The 20,822-nt window shown below is 37.1% G+C and overlaps 2 protein-coding genes and 1 long non-coding RNA gene across 4 annotated transcripts; 1 reads left to right on the top strand and 2 right to left on the bottom strand.

The window, feature by feature from the left end:
• Positions 1-5,766: 5,766 nt before the first annotated feature.
• On the top strand, positions 5,767-7,111 carry LOC130993389 (mitochondrial Rho GTPase 3-like). The gene is made up of 3 exons (XM_057918264.1): positions 5,767-5,882; positions 6,422-6,572; positions 6,666-7,111. The coding sequence occupies exons 2-3, from the start codon at positions 6,501-6,503 to the stop codon at positions 6,816-6,818; spliced, it is 225 nt and encodes a 74-aa protein (XP_057774247.1). The 5' UTR covers positions 5,767-5,882; positions 6,422-6,500; the 3' UTR covers positions 6,819-7,111.
• Positions 7,112-9,948: 2,837 nt separating this feature from the next.
• LOC130992283 (uncharacterized) lies at positions 9,949-16,290 on the bottom strand. 2 transcript variants are annotated; one of them, XM_057916852.1, is made up of 3 exons: positions 15,988-16,290; positions 12,296-12,697; positions 9,949-11,298 (listed from the first exon to the last, which is right to left on the bottom strand). In XM_057916852.1, exons 1-3 carry the CDS (start codon positions 16,008-16,010, stop codon positions 9,987-9,989), a joined length of 1,737 nt encoding a protein of 578 aa, XP_057772835.1. In that variant the 5' UTR covers positions 16,011-16,290; the 3' UTR covers positions 9,949-9,986. The 2 variants fall into 2 exon arrangements, with proteins under 2 accessions (XP_057772835.1, XP_057772841.1); XM_057916858.1 differs by having other exon boundaries at positions 12,296-12,676; positions 15,988-16,203.
• A 1,079-nt stretch (positions 16,291-17,369) lies between these two features.
• Positions 17,370-20,469, bottom strand: LOC130993514 (uncharacterized). The gene is made up of 3 exons (XR_009091689.1): positions 20,027-20,469; positions 18,518-18,580; positions 17,370-17,656 (listed from the first exon to the last, which is right to left on the bottom strand). It is a non-coding gene; the product is annotated as an uncharacterized LOC130993514 (long non-coding RNA).
• Positions 20,470-20,822: the final 353 nt, after the last annotated feature.

Raw genomic sequence — 20,822 nt, 5'->3', positions numbered from 1 at the left:
ATATCGAGACAACAGTATTAACACACTAACGCCTCAACCTCATTTCGTTCTCACGTTTTTGTCCTTTGCGGGCCTTGGACAGCTCTTTGGATTCATAAGTGTTAGGTCGATGCGGCCCCCACATCTCACTTATATAGGTGATTCTTTCCCGAGTATCCTGCTATACTCAACCTCCCCGAGGTGTTTAGGAATCATTAAAAGTCAATGACTTAACCTTACCACTAAGCAGGCTTCAACACTCAGTTGCTCTCTAGGGAATGCAAGTAGATGAGTGTTCTACTTGGAATCTTATAGCTTAGTTTTCCCATTGAGCCACGTTCTTGGGATCTCCAGTCATCATGGTTGGGTTACCACTATAATCATCCTTATTCTGTGGATTTAACACCCATTCCCTCTAGCAATTTATACATTTGATCTCGATTCAAAGCTTTAGTGAGCGGATCGGCCAGATTATCTATTGACTTTATATAGTCAATTGAGATAACTCCACTTTCGATCAAATGTCTTACGGTATTATGTCGTCGACGTATGTGTCGAGACTTACCGTTGTACAACCCACTTTTCGCCCTCCCAATAGCTGATTGGTTGTCGCAGTTTATCATGACAGGCGGCACGGGTTTTGACCAACATGGAATATCTTCCAAAACGTTTCGTAGCCATTCGGCTTCTTCACCTGCTTTGTCTAAAGCGATGAATTCTGATTCCATGGTGGATCTAGCAATACATGTCTGTTTTGTAGACCTCCACGAGATTGCTCATCCCCCTATAGTGAACACGTAACCACTCGTTGATAACGAGTCTTTCGCGTCGGATATCCAGTTAGCATCACAGTACCCTTCAAGTACCGGGGGGTATCTCGTGTAGTGTATTCCAAAGTTTAGAGTATACTTTAAGTATCTCAAAACTCTCTCAAGCGCTTTCCAATGTTCTTTACTTGGATTGCTTGTATAGCGACTTAGTTTGTTCACTGGGCATGCAAGATCAGGTCGAGTGCAATTTGTAATATACATAAGGCACCCAATGATTCTTGCATATTCTTCCTGTGCGACAGGTTCACCCATGTTTTTCTTCATGTGAACGTTGAGTTCTAATGGGGTTTTTACAGGCGATTTGTCAAACGCATTAAACCTTTTGAGCACTTTCTCAATGTAATGAGATTGTGTCAAAGTTATTCCATCAGTGGTCCTGAGAATTTTCATTCCAAGGATCACGTCAGCTAACCCCATGTCTTTCATGTCAAAATTCCTTTTTAACATGTTCTTCGTATCAATAATGATACGATTGTTGCTTCCCATAATCAACATGTCGTCTACATAGAGACACACCATAACGTACCCATTATTAGTGCTCTTGATGTAGACACATTTGTCACATTCGTTGATTTTGAAGCCATTTGACAACATGACATTGTCAAATTTCAAGTGCCATTGCAGCGGCGCTTGTTTCAGTCCATAAAGAGACTTTACTAGCTTGCATACCTTTTTCTCTTGTCCAGGTACTACAAACCCTTCAGGTTGTTTCATATAGACTTCTTCTTCTAGATCACCGTTTAAGAACGCAGTTTTAACATCCATTTTATGAATCTCAAGATTGTGCAGAGCAACAATCGCGAGAAGCACTCGAATGGATGTAATCCTCGTCACTGGTGAATAGGTATCGAAAAAATCGTACCCCTCACGCTGCTTAAATCCTTTAACGACTAAGCGCGCTTTATACTTGTCTATTGATCCATCAGCTTTATATTTCCTTTTTAGGATCCATTTACATCCTAAGGGTTTACAACCTTCGGGTAAATCAACCAACACCCAAGTGTGGTTTTGCATGATTGAATCAATTTCACTCTGGACTGCTTCCCTCCAGAGTAGTCCGTCTGGTCTAGAGAACGCCACTTTGATAGATGAAGGTTCTTCATCTAGCATGAAGGCGATATATTCTGGACCAAAGTCCTTGGCAATCCTGCCTCGTTTACTACGTCTTGGTTCTGACACTTCAAGGTCAGGGCCTGGTCGCTTTCGCGATTCGGGCACTGTCTCAACAGGTTCAGAACTAGTAGCTTCTTCTCTAGTATCGTTGCTTGTACTAGCTTCTTCTTTTCCCTTGTCTTTACAAGGAAAGATATTCTCAAAGTAGACAGCGTTATTTGATTCCATCGTCATTCCTACAGTCATTGTTGGAATATCTGATTTGTGAACCAAAAAGCGATGTGCATTGCTGTTTAGTGCATACCCAATAAAGATACAATCAATTGTTTTAGGACCGATTGTGACTTGTTTGGGTGGAGGCACTTGTACCTTGGCTAAACACCCCCACACTTTAAGGTATTTGTATGAGGGCTTTCTGCCTTTCCACAACTCATAGGGAGTGACGTCCCTTCCCTTGAGTGGTATTTTGTTGAGGATATAGTTGGCTGATAGAACAGCCTCCCCCCCACATGTTCTGGGGTAACCCAGAACTAATCAACATGGCATTCATCATCTCCTTAAGAGTTCGATTCTTGCGTTCAGCAACACCATTAGATTGAGGTGAATATGGAGCAGTTGTTTGATGTATTATACCACTAGCGTTGCATAATTCCTCAAACGGAGCAACATATTCTCCCCCTCTATCACTTCGAACCATCTTAATTCGACTACCAAGTTGATTCTCGGCTTCTGTTTTGAAGCTCTTGAAAGCTTCAATAGCCTCATCTTTACTTCTTAGAAGATAAAGATAGCAATACCTTGTGCAGTCATCAATAAAAGTGATAAAGTACTTCTTACCACCTCGAGTTTGCACAAACTTTAGATCACACACGTCGGTGTGGATTAGTTCTAAAGGTTTAGTGCTCCTTTCCACAGAATGAAACGGAGACTTCGTCATTTTTGCTTCAACACAAATTTGACATTTGTTTTGAGTGTTAAACTCGTTTATTTTTAGTAAATCCATATTTACTAATCTTTTTATCGCATTTAGATTAACATGTCCTAATCTATAATGCCATAAATCACAACACTCAACCAAGTAAGAGGAAGTAGTAGCATTTTCATTGATAGGCTTGCCAGTTACACGCTTGACCGGCTGAACATTAAGCTTGAAAAGCCCATTGGTGAGAAAACCCCTACCAAGGTACTTTCCAAACTTGGTTACAACAACTTTCTCGGACTCAAAAACTAGTCTAAAGCCCTTATTAACTAGTATGGACCCCGAGATGAGATTCTTGCGGATGTCCGGGACATGCAGCACATCCTTCAAGGTTATCTCCGTGCCGGATGAAAGCTTGAGCACCACATCACCCATTCCGGCAACTTCCGACGACGCTTGGTTACCCATGCTTAGCTTCCTCCCTTCAACAGCCTTGTAGGTAGAGAAGCGCCTCTTGTCGGAGCACACGTGCACGGTTGCGCCCGTGTCAATGAACCAAGCACCTTGGTTCTCAACAAGGTTGACCTCCTCGGTGATCACCGCCGCTAAGTCATCCTCGTTCCAATCGTCGAAGTCCTTCTCGACAACGTTGGCATCTTGCTTCGCCTTCTTCTTCTTGGGCTTGCGACAGTCTTTCGCCAAGTGGCCCGGTTTGCCACAGTTGTAGCAATCACCTTCGAACTTGCGGGCAGGAACTTTGGCTTTGCCCTTGCCTTTGTCCTTGGGATTAGGACGCCCACGTTTGTTGGAGTTGGATGGGCCACCATGCTCCAACAAGTTAGCTTTGGCCTCAACTTGGCCCTTCCCCTTGCCATCGATCCTTCTTTCCTCGCATTCGATGCGAAGCCTCACGATCAAGTCCTCAAACGTCATCCCCTTTCGTTTGTGTTTGAGGTAGGTCTTGAAGTCCTTCCAACTTGGGGGCAATTTGTCAATCACCGCCACCACGGTGAATGAGTCGGAGACCACATGTCCCTCGGCGAGTACGTCGTGCAAGATGAGTTGGAATTCTTGCACTTGGTCGATGACGGGCCTCGAGTCCACCATCTTGTACTCCATGTACCTGGTTACACAAGTATTCTTAGTGCTAGCATCATTTAGCTTATACTTTTTGTCTAGTGCCTCCCACAACACTTTGGAGGTCTTTACATCAACATAAACTTTGTACAAACTATCCCCTAGACCACCTAGAAGGAAATTTTTACAAAGAAAATCGCCATTATGCCACGCATCATAGGCTGCACGAACGGTGAAGCTCGTCTCGTTCTCCGCCGGTGTGGGCGGCTCGTTGTCCGTCAAGTATCCCGCATACCCCAACGTCGTGAGGTAAAAGAACATCTTTTGACGCCAACTCTTGTAGTCGGAGCCACAAAACTTTGGTGGCTTGTCGGCGGTTGCGTTCGCCCTTGGGGGTTGGGTTGGAACCGACCCCACCACATGGCCATAGCCCATCATGTTGGTCCCGAAGGCCCCAACGTTCTGTCCAAACATGGACCCCACGGAACCACTCGAAGTGGAACCAAATGTTGACCCAAACGGAGTTTGGCCAACCGTTCCTTGCACGGAACTATCTCCTCCAAGTGTGGTTTGGTTAGCACCAAACATGAAAGGAAGTGGTGTTGAACCACCAAAAGGACCACCACTAAAAGTGGAGGCAGCAGCGGCAGAGGTGGCGGGTGCCACGGTTGATGCGGCCGCGGCGGAGGCGGCGGCAGCAGCGGCGGCATTGGCAGCGGCAACGGCATTGGCAGCCTCGGTGGAGTTCGCAGGACCGGTCGACATCTCCAGCAAAGGTGTTTAAGTTACGAAAGTTTTAAGTTCAGTTTACAAGTTCAAACTCCCACGTTGCAAGCTTATCTCGTCTTGCGATTGTTGGATTACAAGCTTGCGGGCGTAGTACAATGAAACAGAAATGTAGGAGTTTAGATTACAAGGGAAAAACTGAATTGAAATTACAGAAAACTGAAACCAGGAGAAAGCCGAGTCGAGGAGGGTCCTCTGTCCGCAAGACGAGATACGCCCCGGTAGTGCTCTCGGTTTGGCGTGTCGTCCCCAAAGATGAAACGGCTTCGTCTCGTAGGTAGCAGCACCGCACACCAACGAGCTCCGGCGAACTGGAACGAGGCGAGAACAGAACTCAACAGTGCAGTATGCAGAATGTCAGAGTGATGTTGCTTGTATGATTTTCAGGTGAAAAATGATGCATGGAGGCTGTCCTATATATAGGCACAGTCCACATCAATAGGAGGAGCCTGCTGGATTAATACCATTGATGGTATTCAAATGGTGTCGGGAGTTACAGGTGTAACAGCCCTGCTGTTTGAATCTGCCATGACTCCTCCGACAGCAGTTACAGAGGTAACAGCTCTGCAGTTACGTGGGAAGCTTCCTGGGAGACCAAGGGTCCTCCCGGGCCAAGCCCTAGCGGGCTTCGTGTGCGTGCGCGTAGGCCCAATCGGGGGCGCCGAGCGACGGGGCCGGGGCCGGGCGGGCGGCGGCGGCGGCGCGCGCGTGTGGGCTTTGCAACCCGTCACGTGTGCACACAGTTTTATTACATTCTGTGATGTAATAGCTTTTATACTGTAATAAATGTTATCCACATTCCGATGTGGGATAAGCATTAAATCTTATTTAATGCTTATCTTTTCCCACAGCTCAATGTTTCAAGTACCCAACTTTAAACAATTATTTCTTACTCACCCGAAATCGGTTTTGAGTAAATAAATATACTACGATCATCTACTCGGAACGTAGATCGATCCTGTCCCATTTAATTATGCTAAATTAAATGTTTTCGGTACTCGAAAATTATCAAACATTGGTTACTCACAACCAATTTCCAACACTATGCTGTTGTAATATTTTGTAGCATGTAAATGCAGGTCTTCGAATCTGGAAGTAGCAAGTTGTTTGGGAGATATTAAGCTAAGGAGCCACTCAGCCTGTCGTGTTTCATGTCTTAACGAGATAGATCCGGACAGGTATGATCTGAAAATTCTAACATTATCCTATTCTTATGTGCTTACTCCCCCCTTTTCCTACATGGTTTAGTTTGTTTGAGTTTGCCCTTTCTTTCCATCAAACTGCCTTCCAATAATCAAATAGGTAGACATTCCATATATAAACTATGGCTGTTGCGTGCTGAGACTAAGTTTTTATGACCATAGTTTTACTATCCATTCTATTGCTACTCAGTTTTTCATTCTTCAATTTATCTGTATGCAGGGTAGATAGATCATACCGGACTGCTCTGTGAAATCAGTGAAGAAATTAGAGCAGTGTCCAATAACTATGGTATCAACAATATGTTTATATGTAAATATCATAATAATCTGTGTATGACAGGTTAGAATACTTTGCACACTAGTGTCAGCAATTTACCAGCATTTTCTGAAGTTGTAAAATCATACCACTTGATTAATTTATTGTTATTATTTGTTTTGCTTTCAATGGATTGAATATAGTGGCTCCTCCTGTCATAGTCTCACTGATTTGTTATTATTAAATCTTTTTCTCCTAGCTCAAGTGAATCTTCTCTCAATGGGGCAGTAGAATTGCTCTCTTATGTGGCAAGGCAAGGAGAAGAGATTGGTTTTGGGATGCCTTGTCTTCTGATTGCGGCCAAAAATGATCTAGGATCAAGTTCAACGTCAAACAGGGATCCAACCAAGGTACTTGGTCATTCTTGAAAGTTGTATTAGGAGAAAATGACAATTAAATTGATATAGTGTAATTCAGGTTCTAATTATAGTTTCCTGTTCTAGATTTGTGTGGATATGGGGATCGATGCACCTATTCCCATAAGTGTGAAAGAAAGAGGTATAAATGATGTCTTCTCCAGAATTGTGAATGCAGCTCAGCAGCCTCATCTCAATGTTCCTGAAACTGATCAAAAGCGATGGAGAAGCCCGACGTAGCTGCCCTGCCAAGATATGGGGAGGAAGACTACGACATCCTCGAGAACTGTATCTGTGCGTTGAGCAACTCGAACCGGAAGAAGTGCTCGCGCAGGCTTGCCAAGTCTCAGATTCTGGTGTGATGCTTTCAATCACCACTGCTGTACAGAAGATACCATAGTTTTTGTTTAAAATGTTGTATACTAATACAGGAAAGGGTATAATAACAATAACTTAACTATTATGATATTTACATATAAACATATTGTTGGATATTAAACAATGTCGAATGTATTTTAAATTATGTTGTGATTGGATTTATTGATAAACAGGTTGTCCTAACTAGGTACGCAAAAAACATAAAAAAAAAAAATCTTTACCGAGGAATTACCGAGGGAAACCACCCTCGATATATTTAAAAAATATAGCCGTAAATTGCCGAGAGATACACGCTTCTCGGTAACATTAGGGCAGTTACCGAGGGATTACCGAGGGAAATTTCCCTCGGTAAAATTAACACATAAACCGACAGCACATCCGACGAAACATTACCGAGGCCGGGTCCCTCGGTGAATCACTCGGTAAAATTACCGAGGGAATTGTCACTCGGTAAAAATTTTACCGACATTGAAAATAACGACGGTGCGTTTTTATCGGCGATCTCTCGGTAAAGATTTTATCGAGGGAAAATCATGCCTTTACCGAGGGAAAATTCCCTCGGTAAAAAATTTATTTTTTGTTGTGGTTGATAAATTCAAATTTATGGTATATAATTTTTCAAAATAAAAATTACATATAATTCATAATATTATACTAATAAGTTTTATTTTTATAAAAAATATTATTAAAATAATAGATATAAGAGTGAAATATAATGACACATATAAAATTATAGAACACTAAATCTCATCTCAATTAATACAAGCACATTAATTATTCTCATTAAACTAAAATACACGAATAATTTGATACTACGTTTTTTTGTCCAATCAAACCATCATTGGTAGGGCCGGCCCAGAGGGTGGGCGGCCTTGGCAACAACCCACAACCCCAAAAATTTGAGGGCTCAAAATTTTTAATATATCTCATTAGTTGTAGGCCTTATGCCTACTAAAAAATATGGGTAATTATATTCACAGTCCCCAATTTACTCTTCATAGCCTCCCTATTATAAAAAATTATTAAAATTATTTAATAATTTTACTATCTTATGATCCCCATAGCCTCCGGTTAAGAATATTTATAAATTGCAATATGGCTGTAAGAGAACGATTAAAAATGATGAGAGCTTCAAATTGTTACAAGTTTCAAATAATATTCTTCAATGAACATCAAAATAAATAATTTTGTAGAGAAATCTCGATTTACAACCAAGTCATTTAATGGAGAAGAAATAAGAGCAGGATGGGCTAAGAATGGTTCCTATTTTAGCAAAAAATGGTTCCTAATTTATATTTTAAGAAGCTTTATATAATCTAAGGGCTGAAAATGGTTCCTAATTTATATTTTAAGAAGCGTTCTTATTTTAGCCTTCCCCTATATATATATATATATTATGGATCAATTTTATTATTACCACCATCATAGAAATTTTGAAATTTGAAATATTCATATCAGGTATATTCTGAAAAGCTTCTCATTTAAAACATCAATGAAAATAAAATCATCATCGGCATGTAATTTTTAAAATTACTTGTTAAATTATATAAAAAAAAATGGAATCACAATATTTATATTTTTTATTGAGGCTAAGGTTACACCCAAATCCCAATCCAACCAACACATTTACATTATTTTGTTATCACGTTCATTTACTATAAGTTTTGACATTTGAGAGAGAGAGATATGAAGTTTAATGCAGCTGTTTCATTCTAGAAAATGAGGACAGAGACAAATTACAGCCCATGCTTTATCTCAACAAACATCATTAAAAGACAGATGGGATGAGATGATGAAAATCATCTACGCATCACATTTACACTAACATGTTCACATTTATTTCACCCACAACTTTTTATCTCTAAGAAAACACAAAAAGCTGATGAAAATGGGGAAGGAGTTGTAACTGATTCACCAGAAAAGTAAACTTTATATAATCATAGCTGTTTCAATCGAGAAAATGAGGGAATACAGACAAATCCAGATCCATAATTGTATTAATTTTTATACTACTTATTGTGTTTGGTACTTTGGTGGTTGTCTTGTTGAAAAATTGAAGTTTAAATTCAATTGTTTGAAAGTTATTTTTATATTTGTTTGATGTAATTTCGGTATGTGCATATATACAATATATTGTAACATTTTGATAATTTAGACATGAAGCGATATACCAATAATTTCGGTATATATACCATAAAATATGGTATATCGAATTTCGGTATGGTATACCGCACTATTAGTATGACATCGGCATGAAAAAATTCTTACCGAATTTTTCAGTATACCGAAGAGTTTGACACAGTAATGGTATGAAAAATCTCATACCTCAAATTATGGTACGATATACGGTATGTCAAAAAATTTTCGGCATACCGTACCGATCCACCCCTAGTTTGTTTAGTATCTAGTCGAATCTCAAACTTTGTTTATCGAATACTTTGAGGTTTACGAGTTTAATCAAACTTATACTAACTTCCTGAATTTATATTTATATTCAAAATAATTGGTCATTTTCTTTTGAAAATAAATTATTTAATTCAAAATAATAAATATATTTATTATTTTTTCATAACAAATAAAGTTAATTAAAGATTTAATGCAATAATTGTTAATTTAGTAGATAAATATAAGTTGTACCTATTAATTTTTATTATTATTAAATTATAAAAAAATGAAATCACAATATTTTTATTTTTTATTGAGGCTAAGGTTACACCCAAATCCCAATCCAACCAACACATTTACATTATTTTGTTCACATTCATTTACTATTAAGTTTGACATTTGAGAGAGAGATATCTATGAAGTTGAATGCAGCCGTTTCATTCTAGAAAATGACGACATAGACAAATTACAGCCCATGCTTTATCTCAACAAACATCATTAAAAGACAGATGGGATGAGATAATGAAAATCATCTACACATCACATTTATTTCACCCACAACTTTTTATCTCTAAGCAGATGAAAATGGGGAAGGAGTTGTAACTGATTCACCAGAAAAGTAAACTATATATAATCACAGCTGTTTCAATCGAGAAAATGAGGGAACAAAGACAAATCCAGATCCATAATTTGGGTGCTAGAACCAATATCAAATTGCTCATCAACAGCCACGTCAGCATCCTGCATTACTGCATCCGCTCTATAAAGCCCCTCCGTCCGATCCAAAGGAGCCGGGTGGCCCGGCATCTCGACTGAACTAGCCGGGCCCCCCAGCTCCCCAACCAGCTCCATAGAAAATGGAGGACTAGACACGTCATATACCGGAGGCATTGCTGCTGAAAAGCTGGGACCTCCAATCGCCTGGCCGGAAAACAAAGAGCCACTCAAAGGCGGCAGTTGGCTCCCGGCAGCGCCATTGGGGTGTCCGGCCTCAGGTAGCTTTCCGAAAACAACCAAAGCTTCCATGGGGTATCCAAGCAACAATTGGTTCCCCAAACTAGTTGTGGCTTCCATGGGCCGGCTCCCAGTGCCAGTTCGAATCACCTTGCCAGGAAACGAGGAGTCGTCAGACACGCCACCGAAAAGTGAAGGAGGCAGCAGTGGCCTCCCGGTATCAGCTGGAGGCTGATTAGGGTATTCAGGCTGCGGCTGGTTACACATATCCGTTCGAGCATTCTTGGTGTAACCATGCAGCAGTTGGTACCCGATATCCTTTGGAGCTTCATTGGGGTACCACCCAGGCAGCCGTAGCTTCCCGGCATCAGCTGGAGCTTTCTTGGACCCAAGCAGCAGTTGGTTCCCCGCGTTAGTTGGAGCTTTCTCGGGGAATCCAGGCAGCAGTTGGTTCCGGGCACTACTTGAAGCTTCCTTGGGGTACCCGGACAGCAGTTGGCTCTCGTTACATGTTAGAGCTTTCTTGGGATACCTCAGCCGCAACAGCAACTTGTTTTTATCAGCACCCGAAGCTTTCTTAGGGTGGCTGCGCTTCCCAGAGGCACTGCCTGGAGCTTCATTTGAGTATTCAGGCAGCAGTTGGTTTTCACCGTCAAATAAAGTTTCCGCGGTGCATCTGGGCAGCAGTTGCTTTCCAGCATGCGCTGTTGCTTTCTCAAGGATTCCAGGAAGAGGTTCCTCGGTTTCAGCATTAGTAGCCTCTTCCTTCCAGCATCCGGGCATGCAGCTCGTCGTTGCCTTCTCAAAGGCTAACAGTTTCTCAGGATTCACAGTTGTTATATCATTGATACTGAGCCTTTTACCCTCTTTAGCCGAACTCAACCTTTTGAAGTATTTCTGAGCGTGGCTTGCTACTTGGCTGTTAGATTTAGTTCGCACACTATATCTTGAAATGTTCTTCCAATCACCCCTACCGAACCTCTGCAAACCATCAAGAAATTGCCTGTGGCTCAAGCAGAAACAAACACAGAATTTGTGGTCAGTTCGTCAGTGTAAACCTGTGTCGAAAAGAAGCATGATGCTTTTGAAATATGTTGTAGTGTTTTTTTTTTTATCCATAATAAAATTGAAACTTTACAAGTGAAGAAGATGTAGAAACAGCTTAATCTATAAATTTTCCTTTTCCCTTAAAAAAAAGTAAAAATAAAAATAAACAGATGTAGAAACATCATAATATGAACCATGACTTGGCTATTATAATGCCTTGAGAGGCTTCATGGGATGAATGACATCGAGAAAAAATTACAAATGTTTCAATATATATAGTGTACATCAGACTTGAAAAAGGGTATTGCACACACAAATTACAAGCCATCAATATACACGAAATTTGGGTCATTTTTGGTTTTGCACAGGAACCTTAAAATTTATCCCAAATTACACAAACTTTACAGTTTTCAGGTTTTCTCACAAATTACACGAACTTTACTTTTTTTAGCTTTTCCCACAAATGACACAGAACTTTACTTTTTTAGATTATCTAACAAATCACATAGAACTTTACTTCTTTTAGATTTTCTTACAAATTCCCAATCAAATACACGAACATCAAGAAGTAAAGTTCGCATATTTTGGGCCGAGTTTTAATGTTCATATGCAAAGCCAAAAACGGCCCAACGTTCATGTATTCGATGCATTTATCCTTTTGTAGTATACCCCAAAATAGTTTTCTAAGTGAGACACTTGAAGAGTTTACTATTTCACTAATATGGATTCAACTAAAATGAGACTTGAAACAAGTCAAACTGATCCCGAACAGAGCATTCTATTTATCAACACAAAAACTGCCAACAAATGTAGAAGATTTAGTCGTTGGTTCATACCTCAGGGAAAACACACGACGTTATATCATAGGCACATTAACAGCATAAGACCACTTAACAATCTTGGAAAAAATTAAACTTATTAATGCAATTAAGATGTGCTAAAGAGCTATTTACCTGTGTTCCTCTTCTGTCCAAGGAGCCCCTCGTTGCGCTTGCTCTGACTTTTTCTTCTCTTTCAGAGTACTAGCTTTAGTCGGATAATCAGGCAAAGGTACCTTGCCAGACTCAATGGCCTCCACATCACAATGCAAGACTTCATAGTGAAGTTTTAGATCTTCAATTGTTTTTCCAGGAACTGCCAATGCGATATTATCCCACATATCGGCATCCCTATAGTAGGTTGCAAGAGCATTCTCGAACGCCTTGTCCTCCTCCCTTGCCCAATTCGAACTTGTGCATGCATCCTTTGATGCAGTATCATCCACCTCCATCCTCGAGGAGCAGCTGTCGAATGTCCAATCTGTATCCATTTTCGAGGCAACTGGGAAAGCTTGACTGAAAATAGAGAACTTTGACCTGTAAACTTTTTGAAGTCATCAAATCTTGTTGAGAAAACTAGCATCAAATTCATCTTGTTAGGAACTCAAGAATTCAAGAACATTTAAAATATGTATATGTAAAAAAAAAATACTATTCCTCTCAACAAAACAAAAAAAAATACTGTTAGTAAAACTTAGCATGACAGAAGTAAAAATTAAAACAGTGTTAAATTTCTGTATCTCCATCAAATTTAAAAGGAAACGGACAGAAAAAGTGATGGTTTAAAGTAAACAAAGAGTCGAATATTGAATAATATTAGCAGTCCCACACTTACATCTGAGCACACCGTTACATCCAAGCGTTACAACTACAAATCCACATTTTGTGTGATATACAGCAAAAAGAACAGTGTGTTTCATGATGAGCTACCTCAATCTTGCAATTAATGACATCTAAGAGCAACAAAAATATTGAATAAGAGGGAGTCAATCTGGATTTCTGTATTTCCACTATAATTTCAAATGGTAAAACATGTGCATGCAATAAATTAGCCCTCCCCTAAAATCTAATCAATGCAAAAATATGAACTTAAAATACTCAAAAGTGCATTCCCAAATAATACCAAGAATCCCAATTTCAGCAAATGCTCAGCATTCACTTTTCTGTAGTTATTTGTGTTTCCTCTCTTACTTTATCTGCTAAAGTATTGACATGAACTTCATTGATTCACAAACAACATCAACTTACCAGATCTTCTTTCTCTTCTACGGAATTTCACATGCAGCCATTTCAAACATATATCACTAACTACATGAAGTTTACACCCTCTTGAAAATATATAAACAGATGCCAAATTGTCTTCATTTGTGTCTAACAATGTAATTAAGTTCTTTACACAACAGATCTACCTTCAAGAAAATATCAGATAAATTCTTGGTGAAGGCTGCAAAAAAATGGACGACTCTAGTCTTCAAATCCTTAGAAAATATTATTTTTCTCTTAGCAATTTCCGCCCTCTAGATTCGTACTATCATTCACTCTGAAGAACCATGGGCAATGGACGAACCTGTGTCTGTTATATAGGTGGTGTGCATGCAAGCTAGTGTGAATGCGTTACAAAATAAAGCGTTCCGCCACTGTCTTTTTGTTCTGTGCATATATCACGGAGAAAACTCGCTTGGCGCTAAGTGGCCATGTGGTATTGCTTAGCAGCCACCTGGCTCTCTTAATCTTTTTGTTTTATAATAATCCTTTAAAATCACAGTTGATTTACTAAAAGGTGCGTACTCGTTGACATATATATGATTGTAGGGTGCAAATTTGAGTGTAAGTGCTGTAAAGGTCTTTTGCCGTTCGAATTAGATGGTATGCATGCAAGCTTTTGAGCGAGCGTTACAAGTAGGTGTGATTAATGCTTTATCCCACTGGTTTTTTCCTGAATAGGTTGACATGTGTTGCTGCTCGGAAGCCACTTGGCCACCTCTATAATCTATTTGCTTATCTACTAATTCTTTAAAACGCGGAAAAGTTACGTACTTTATTCGTGTAATTTGATTAAATAAGATAAGAATTTTAATCTACTGCAAGCAGAACGTATGAGAAATAATAGAAATAATAGGAGTACTCCTGAATGAGGCAGAGTATTTTACACGAAACCATAATAAGTCATAAGCAATCTTGAAAAATGAGAAAAAGTCAACTTAGTCATTCTAAACATATTAGATTATGCAACATATATCAACAAATTTATATGTAACTGATGTAGTCTTAACTTTCAGAAAATTAAAAGGTAGAAATTCCTTTTATTCCTTAAAATTTCCGTTCAAATATATATGTATTCATTGCTGTCATATTCAATGATTTGGGCCAACTTCAGCTCATTGTTGTATTCATTACATTTTCTATGACACTAATCAGATGACTGCCACATCCTTAACAAAGTGTTTAGTTTTCTGGTTTTACAAATAATTGTTAATTGGGGTTTATTATATCATAACTAATGATTTATCAATATCCTTTAGTTTTTCATTTTCATTTTTTAGTTAGAGATCGATAGTTAGTGTTAATAGTTTCATAATCAGGATTTTTATATATATAAAAAAAAAAAAAAGTAGTTTCAATATTTAGTCAGTAAATGTGAGTTATGGTTGATTATTTTATAATTAGTTTTTATTTTCAACTGTTTTTAAAATTAATATATTTGAGTGTTGTTCGCAATTAAATTAGTGGCACCGATGATTTGTTCTCCAAAAAAAACAAGGTATGGGATGGGAAAAAAAGTTAAATTCAATAAATTCTGTTGGGTTAGGATACGGCGTAGCCATCACTCATAATCGTTTCAAGCCTAATAATTCCAGAGAAAAAAGTTTGTGAAGTTATTATCACTGAGCAACAAAAATAAGTGGTAACGATTCAGATCTTGGTGTAGGCAAAACTCTTAAATTCTTAATCTGTTCTAAATCAGATATAAACATTCACAGAAAGGAAAAACTAACAAAAGAACGAGACAGTTTTTCTGAAATTTGATAATATACCAGCAAAATGCTTGAAAAAAATTCCTCTAGAAGATTACTAACTCATACATGCTTTTACGAGCACTGCCGGATCCAGGGGGCTGAAGCCCCCCCCCCCCCCCCCGAAATCAAATCCTTTTCTTTTGTATCTATACTTGATCACTTGATCAAGAAAACAATCTCTATGCCTATATACTGTTGAAAATACAAGCACTATACCAAGAAAAGGCATACACTATATCCTCAAAAGGTTGTTACAGGATTCCATGATTGGTTTTGTTGTTACTTACACTTGGAAGCTTTTATATATGTTCGAGTCACAAGGCTTCCTCACTAGTGTCTTAATCATCTTGTTTATTAGCTAGCTTTCACATATTGCTTTGATCATGTTAAGGGTAACTCTTCTACTAATGAAACTACGACTTCCACATACAAAAAGACGGAGATATACTGCTGTACATGTGTTCCTTTCTAGCTGAAAATAAGCACTGACACACTCATTACGAGTTAAAGGTCATCTAAAACTCACAGTAATTGGGAAGTTGGGAACTACATTGAGTTATGATAATTACTCAGAACAAATTTATCCACACTCCAAAATTTATGTGAGAAACAAAAAAGTTGCATCGCCACGTCAAACACGAGTTATACTAATGCTTAGAGCAGCCACCAGATTGAACTTATACAGAAAAAAGATAGATTAATTCAATAGGCATCATCAACACAATCGTCATTCAGACATTTCGTCGAACAGCTAGAGAGCAAGGAGAAACAGCATAAAAGGGGCTGATAAAATTAACGAAATTAGTTCACCTGTATGCTATAGATAGAGCCATCCAATTGCCTGAGACGCGGGGACTTCTGTATCTGCCATCGGAGCTCGGACATGTTTCCGGCCGTTTGATAAAAATAGTTGGCAAGAATCGGCATTGGAATCGCTAATAGGACTAACTGTGGTTTCTTGTATGTGTGATCAAACCTCCAAGATTGATTTTTGCAATGAACCCAGCTAAATGGTTAAACTTTTTAAATCACAATGTTTATATACTTGTGTTTTTTTTTTCGTTTTTTTTTTTTTTTTTTTTTTTTTGGAGATGGTAAGTCGGCGATATGCACGAACAGAAAATAACCATATTCATTTTTCTTTTCCAGAATATGATGTTTTATTTGGGGAAAAAAAAAAAAACAACAATTCTTATGGCGTTTACTTTTATGGATAAATTTATCATGAGAAAAATATGAATAACAAAAATTTATGCCTTTAAAAAAATAATATTATCCATTCTTGAAGTGAAAATAAGAAAGAAAAAATAGTGATCAACTTCTCCTTTGTATAAAATATGGAAAAAGAAATGAGGCATTTAAAAGCATAAATTTAACCAGGGGGCTTAGCCCACTGGCCACCGGGTCCTCACTTAAGTGAAGTGACCCGGGTTCGATCCTTCTTGGGAACGAATTGGTGATTGGAGATATAAGGTGGAGTTTGGTGAATGGAGAGATAAGGTGGTTCTTGGAGTGGATGGGGAACTAACTACTAACATCTAACATGACTTTGACCGATCAAAAAAAAAAAAAAAAAAAAAAAAAAAAAAAAAAAAAAAAAAAAAAAAAAAAAAAAAAAAAAAAAAAAAAAAAAAAATTTAAAAGCATAAATTTTTGTTATTCCTCATTTTCTCATGATAAATTTATTCATCAAAGTAAACGCACCATAATCGTAATATGCTTTCAAATATTACTCCTTTCTAAAGGGTCAATGCGAATTTTGAGTGAATTATAATTTAGACACGTTTTATGAATCGTTGCATTATTGATTCAATTAAAGTTACGAGATCTATTTAATTTTAAGAATTAACTTTGATAAATAAAAATAGTAAAACATTTTTCTTGTTCATTTAGAGGAATTAAAACTTTGAAATATCTCAAAATCTTTAATTATTTTAATCATTTAAACTAATTTTATTTAATTTATATTTCACTGAAAATATGAAATTAAAGAAATCCAAATCATTTGAGCTAATTAGTCGCCAAGTTGTGAAATCCCTCATTTTACACTGTATTTTAAAGAGTTATCATATATTGACTCGTGATGCACTGCTTTACACATCATATATCAGATCGTAAAATATAATCAGGGTAAAATGATAAAAATGATTATATTTTATATTGAAAGTAACTATTTTATTAACTCTCTCTCTCTCTTTATTATTCCCTTCGTCCACACAAGATAGACATGCTCAATAATTTCTGACAAACGATTGAATATGATGTGACCTAATTTTTGATACGCTACCAAAACACAAGCATGTTTGAAGTACTATATTTTATAAAAACTAACTAGAACATAATACAAGAATTATTAAGAGCAACAAACTATTATAAAGTAATTAAAGGGAGCAAATCCTTTGATCCTCAAATATTATCACGTCTTGTTGAAAGATTCTACTTGCTTCTTTGTTATTGTAGAAGAAGAAACCTCCATTTTCTGCAACAACGATCAAATGTTTAAGAAAAAATATGTTAAAGCAAACATTACATTATGTATGACTGTATGCATAGGGATGACAACGATACCAGATCCAGATCCGTTTCATTTTACCAGATTCAGATTCGTAAATCTGAAAATTTAGGATCCAGATTCATCAGATCCGCGGGTCCGCAGGTCCAAATTCATGGATCTACTGTTTTTAAATTAAATCAAAAAAAAGTTACAAAATCAACAACATTTAATTTTCTTCATAAAAAATATTGCACAAAACAAAGTATTTAAATTTGTAATTCTAATTTTTGTATTATTTTTAAATTTTAATATATTTAATATTATTAATAAAATAAATATAAATAATAAATAATTTATATTAAATAAAACGGATCCACAAGTCGGATTTGGGTCGGATCCGGATCTCAAATTTCAAGATTCAGATCCATTTTAAAAATTGAGATCCAGATCCACGGGTCCAAAAAATTGAGATCCAAACCCTAAAAAACGAATCTGGATCTACGGATCTGGATCGGGTCTAGGATCCATTGCTATGCGTAAATTGTAATGATACATTTAGAATTGTCAAATTGGAGCCAAATTAAGCGATAAATCATTGATCCTAAAAAAGCATGGGGTCGACCTCAAAATTGGGCCTTTCTAAGTTAGAATCCCTAAACTGGGTCCGATTGAGACCAAAATTATGGTCTAGTCCAACTCAAGATTATATCAAGCATATCGAGATTGCTGTTTTTGACGCCTCTAGTGCTTCAATTAATGTAGAAATGATCATATTTTTAAATGCATATACCCCACGAATCAAGATTACACAGAGGGTTTTGGAGAGGGAAATGAAAGAGTTTTTACCCCCAAGAATATTCTCGAAGCTTCCTCGGGTGTATGGGTTTGTATTACTTTAAGAGCTGCCTTCTGTGACACAAAGAAAAAGCATAAATCGATAAAAGCTAGACATATCTGCATATGTATACTAAAAAGAAAATGTAGGCACAAACCCTAGAGGCAGCAAGCTCAGATGCGCTTAGGGTTTTGGGTTCATCACAATATTCAAGCAATGAAGAAACAGATGCAGCTGCTTGTTTGTCCATTTTTTTCGATAAATTAAAGTTGATTGAGAAAAAGATGTGTGTGTGTGTTTTAGTTTATACGTATAATTTAATTTGAGGTGGGCAATTGAAATGAATTTATAGAGCGAAGAAGAATTGAAGAAAAAACGTGGCCAGAAATAATTAGTTACGCCTGTCAATATGCATGCAGATGGTTGAGGATTGGATCATATTTCTTATCACAACAGTTGTTTTTATTCACCTTCCATCCTCTCTCTCTGTCTCCATATATACATATATGTACAATATAAGGTGTGGTTGAGTAATGTATACATTTAGTGATCATATATACACAAGGCGGAAATTTGCGATGAAATATATCATTTTCATGAATGAATGCAATACTTGAATTCGAATATCGTTAAGGGAGAAAATTTCATTTTTTAGCGTAGTTAACCCTCCATGGAATTTGAACCCAATGATGCATTTATTATAAATATTTGCAATTGAAGAGTTGAAAATTATGTTCGCATTATCAATTTAAGTAAAGATTCTCATTAGAATCACTACTACGGTATGTGATCTTCAAGAAGGAAGACAGTTCGGATTTGCTCGCTGATGTAAATGCATATAGTCGTATATATCTAAAGGCATGCATGATACAAAAGCTACTTATTTATTTCAAAATTGCATTAATTTCATCTTCAATATGATCTTATCTGTCCTTCAATAAATTTACATGCGTAATGTGTTTGGATTACTATTTAATAAAACATATATCCATTCCTTCACTAAAATAAGAACGAAAGTTTAAGCAATTCTTATTAGTTCATTTCAATAAAATGCATATCTAAATTAATTCAATAATTAAAAGCCTAAATTAATTATTTACCCCGAACCCAAAATCACGTTTTTTTATCATGTGTATATTTTTCAAACGTCTTCATCAATAATGATAGTAATATTTTTTGCTGGGCTACATGGGCTGAATTTTCAAGCATCTCTATCGATATTTTAGACCCATATTCCAAGGCCCAACAATTGAAAACAAGTGAAAATTGTTACGTAGCAAATTTTATTTGTTTATTTGAAAAATCTATCGATTGAAGTGTATATAATACATGTCGAATAATTTATAAAGGTGAATAAAAAATAAAAATACTTGCATGATAATGTTTACAGAACAAAGGATGCCAACATAAATATAAATAATAGTTATACAGATTTACACATGTATAATGCAGTTTATATGTGTACTAAACGAATCTACAAAATATTAAGTTAAAAAACAAAACAAAACTTGGCCACAAACCTTACATGTTGAGTAATTGCTAAAGGTGACGGCTCTTTTCCTTTTCGCCACATTTTCTCCTTCATCTCCTTTATATTATATAGATTTTAACGTCTAAAGATTATAGTTATATCACATACTCGCGTGCACGCACTCGCACACACACATTGCATCCTATCCAATCAAGGCCAACTATAATTCTAGCGAAAAATGGAGAAAAATAAATTTTCTCCATTATCTCATTCAACGCGGAAAAGAATGATTTCAATTGATGAATAAAACACACATCAAATACCAATTTCAAATGAAAAGACCTAAAATATTGTGTATTGGATTCTTCAATGAAATCATTCTTTCCAACGTTGAATGAAATGCCGTATAAATGTAGTTTTTCTTTTTCTCTTTTGAAAAGTTAAATGAGGATTGGCCTAAAAAAGGATGGAGTGAGTGAGCGAGTGAGTGAATGTGTGTCTGTAATGCGATTGCACTATGTGGAAGGTTTGAATTTATAGAGTTCCAAGAAAATAAACGTCAAAACGTGACAAAAAAAAGAAGAGTAATTAAGTAACATGTGTAGTTTAAAGTGTACGCGTGTCACTCTGCATGTATAGTTGAACTTTATTTTCGACACCAAAGTACCACCTACTTTTATTTTTTTTTAATAAATTACATAAATAAATTAAGAAATTTTAAAGACCGCGCGACGAATGATTCGAACTCAGGACCTCAGGTCTTGAGCATTAACTTCCTACCGCTAGACCAATATATGCACACAAGTATCACCTACTTTTATTTACCCTTCATGTGTCTCACTCCA

Source organism: Salvia miltiorrhiza, chromosome 1 (genome assembly GCF_028751815.1).
Source record: "Salvia miltiorrhiza cultivar Shanhuang (shh) chromosome 1, IMPLAD_Smil_shh, whole genome shotgun sequence".
In the NCBI taxonomy this organism is placed as follows: Eukaryota; Viridiplantae; Streptophyta; class Magnoliopsida; order Lamiales; family Lamiaceae; genus Salvia; species Salvia miltiorrhiza.
This window is presented reverse-complemented; position numbering and strand designations above follow the sequence as displayed.

Excerpts from the sequence above, each read along its gene's own strand:
- LOC130993389 (XM_057918264.1), top strand. The coding sequence starts at position 6,501 with ATGCCTTGTCTTCTGATTGCGGCCAAAAATGATCTAGGATCAAGTTCA. Across the intron at positions 6,573-6,665 it reads CAAACAGGGATCCAACCAAG|ATTTGTGTGGATATGGGGAT; the intron begins GTACTTGGTCAT and ends TTCCTGTTCTAG.
- LOC130992283 (XM_057916852.1), bottom strand. The coding sequence starts at position 16,010 with ATGGCTCTATCTATAGCATACAG. Across the intron at positions 12,698-15,987 it reads GCTCTATCTATAGCATACAG|GTCAAAGTTCTCTATTTTCA; the intron begins GTGAACTAATTT and ends AAAAGTTTACAG. Across the intron at positions 11,299-12,295 it reads TGGACAGAAGAGGAACACAG|GCAATTTCTTGATGGTTTGC; the intron begins GTAAATAGCTCT and ends CTTGAGCCACAG.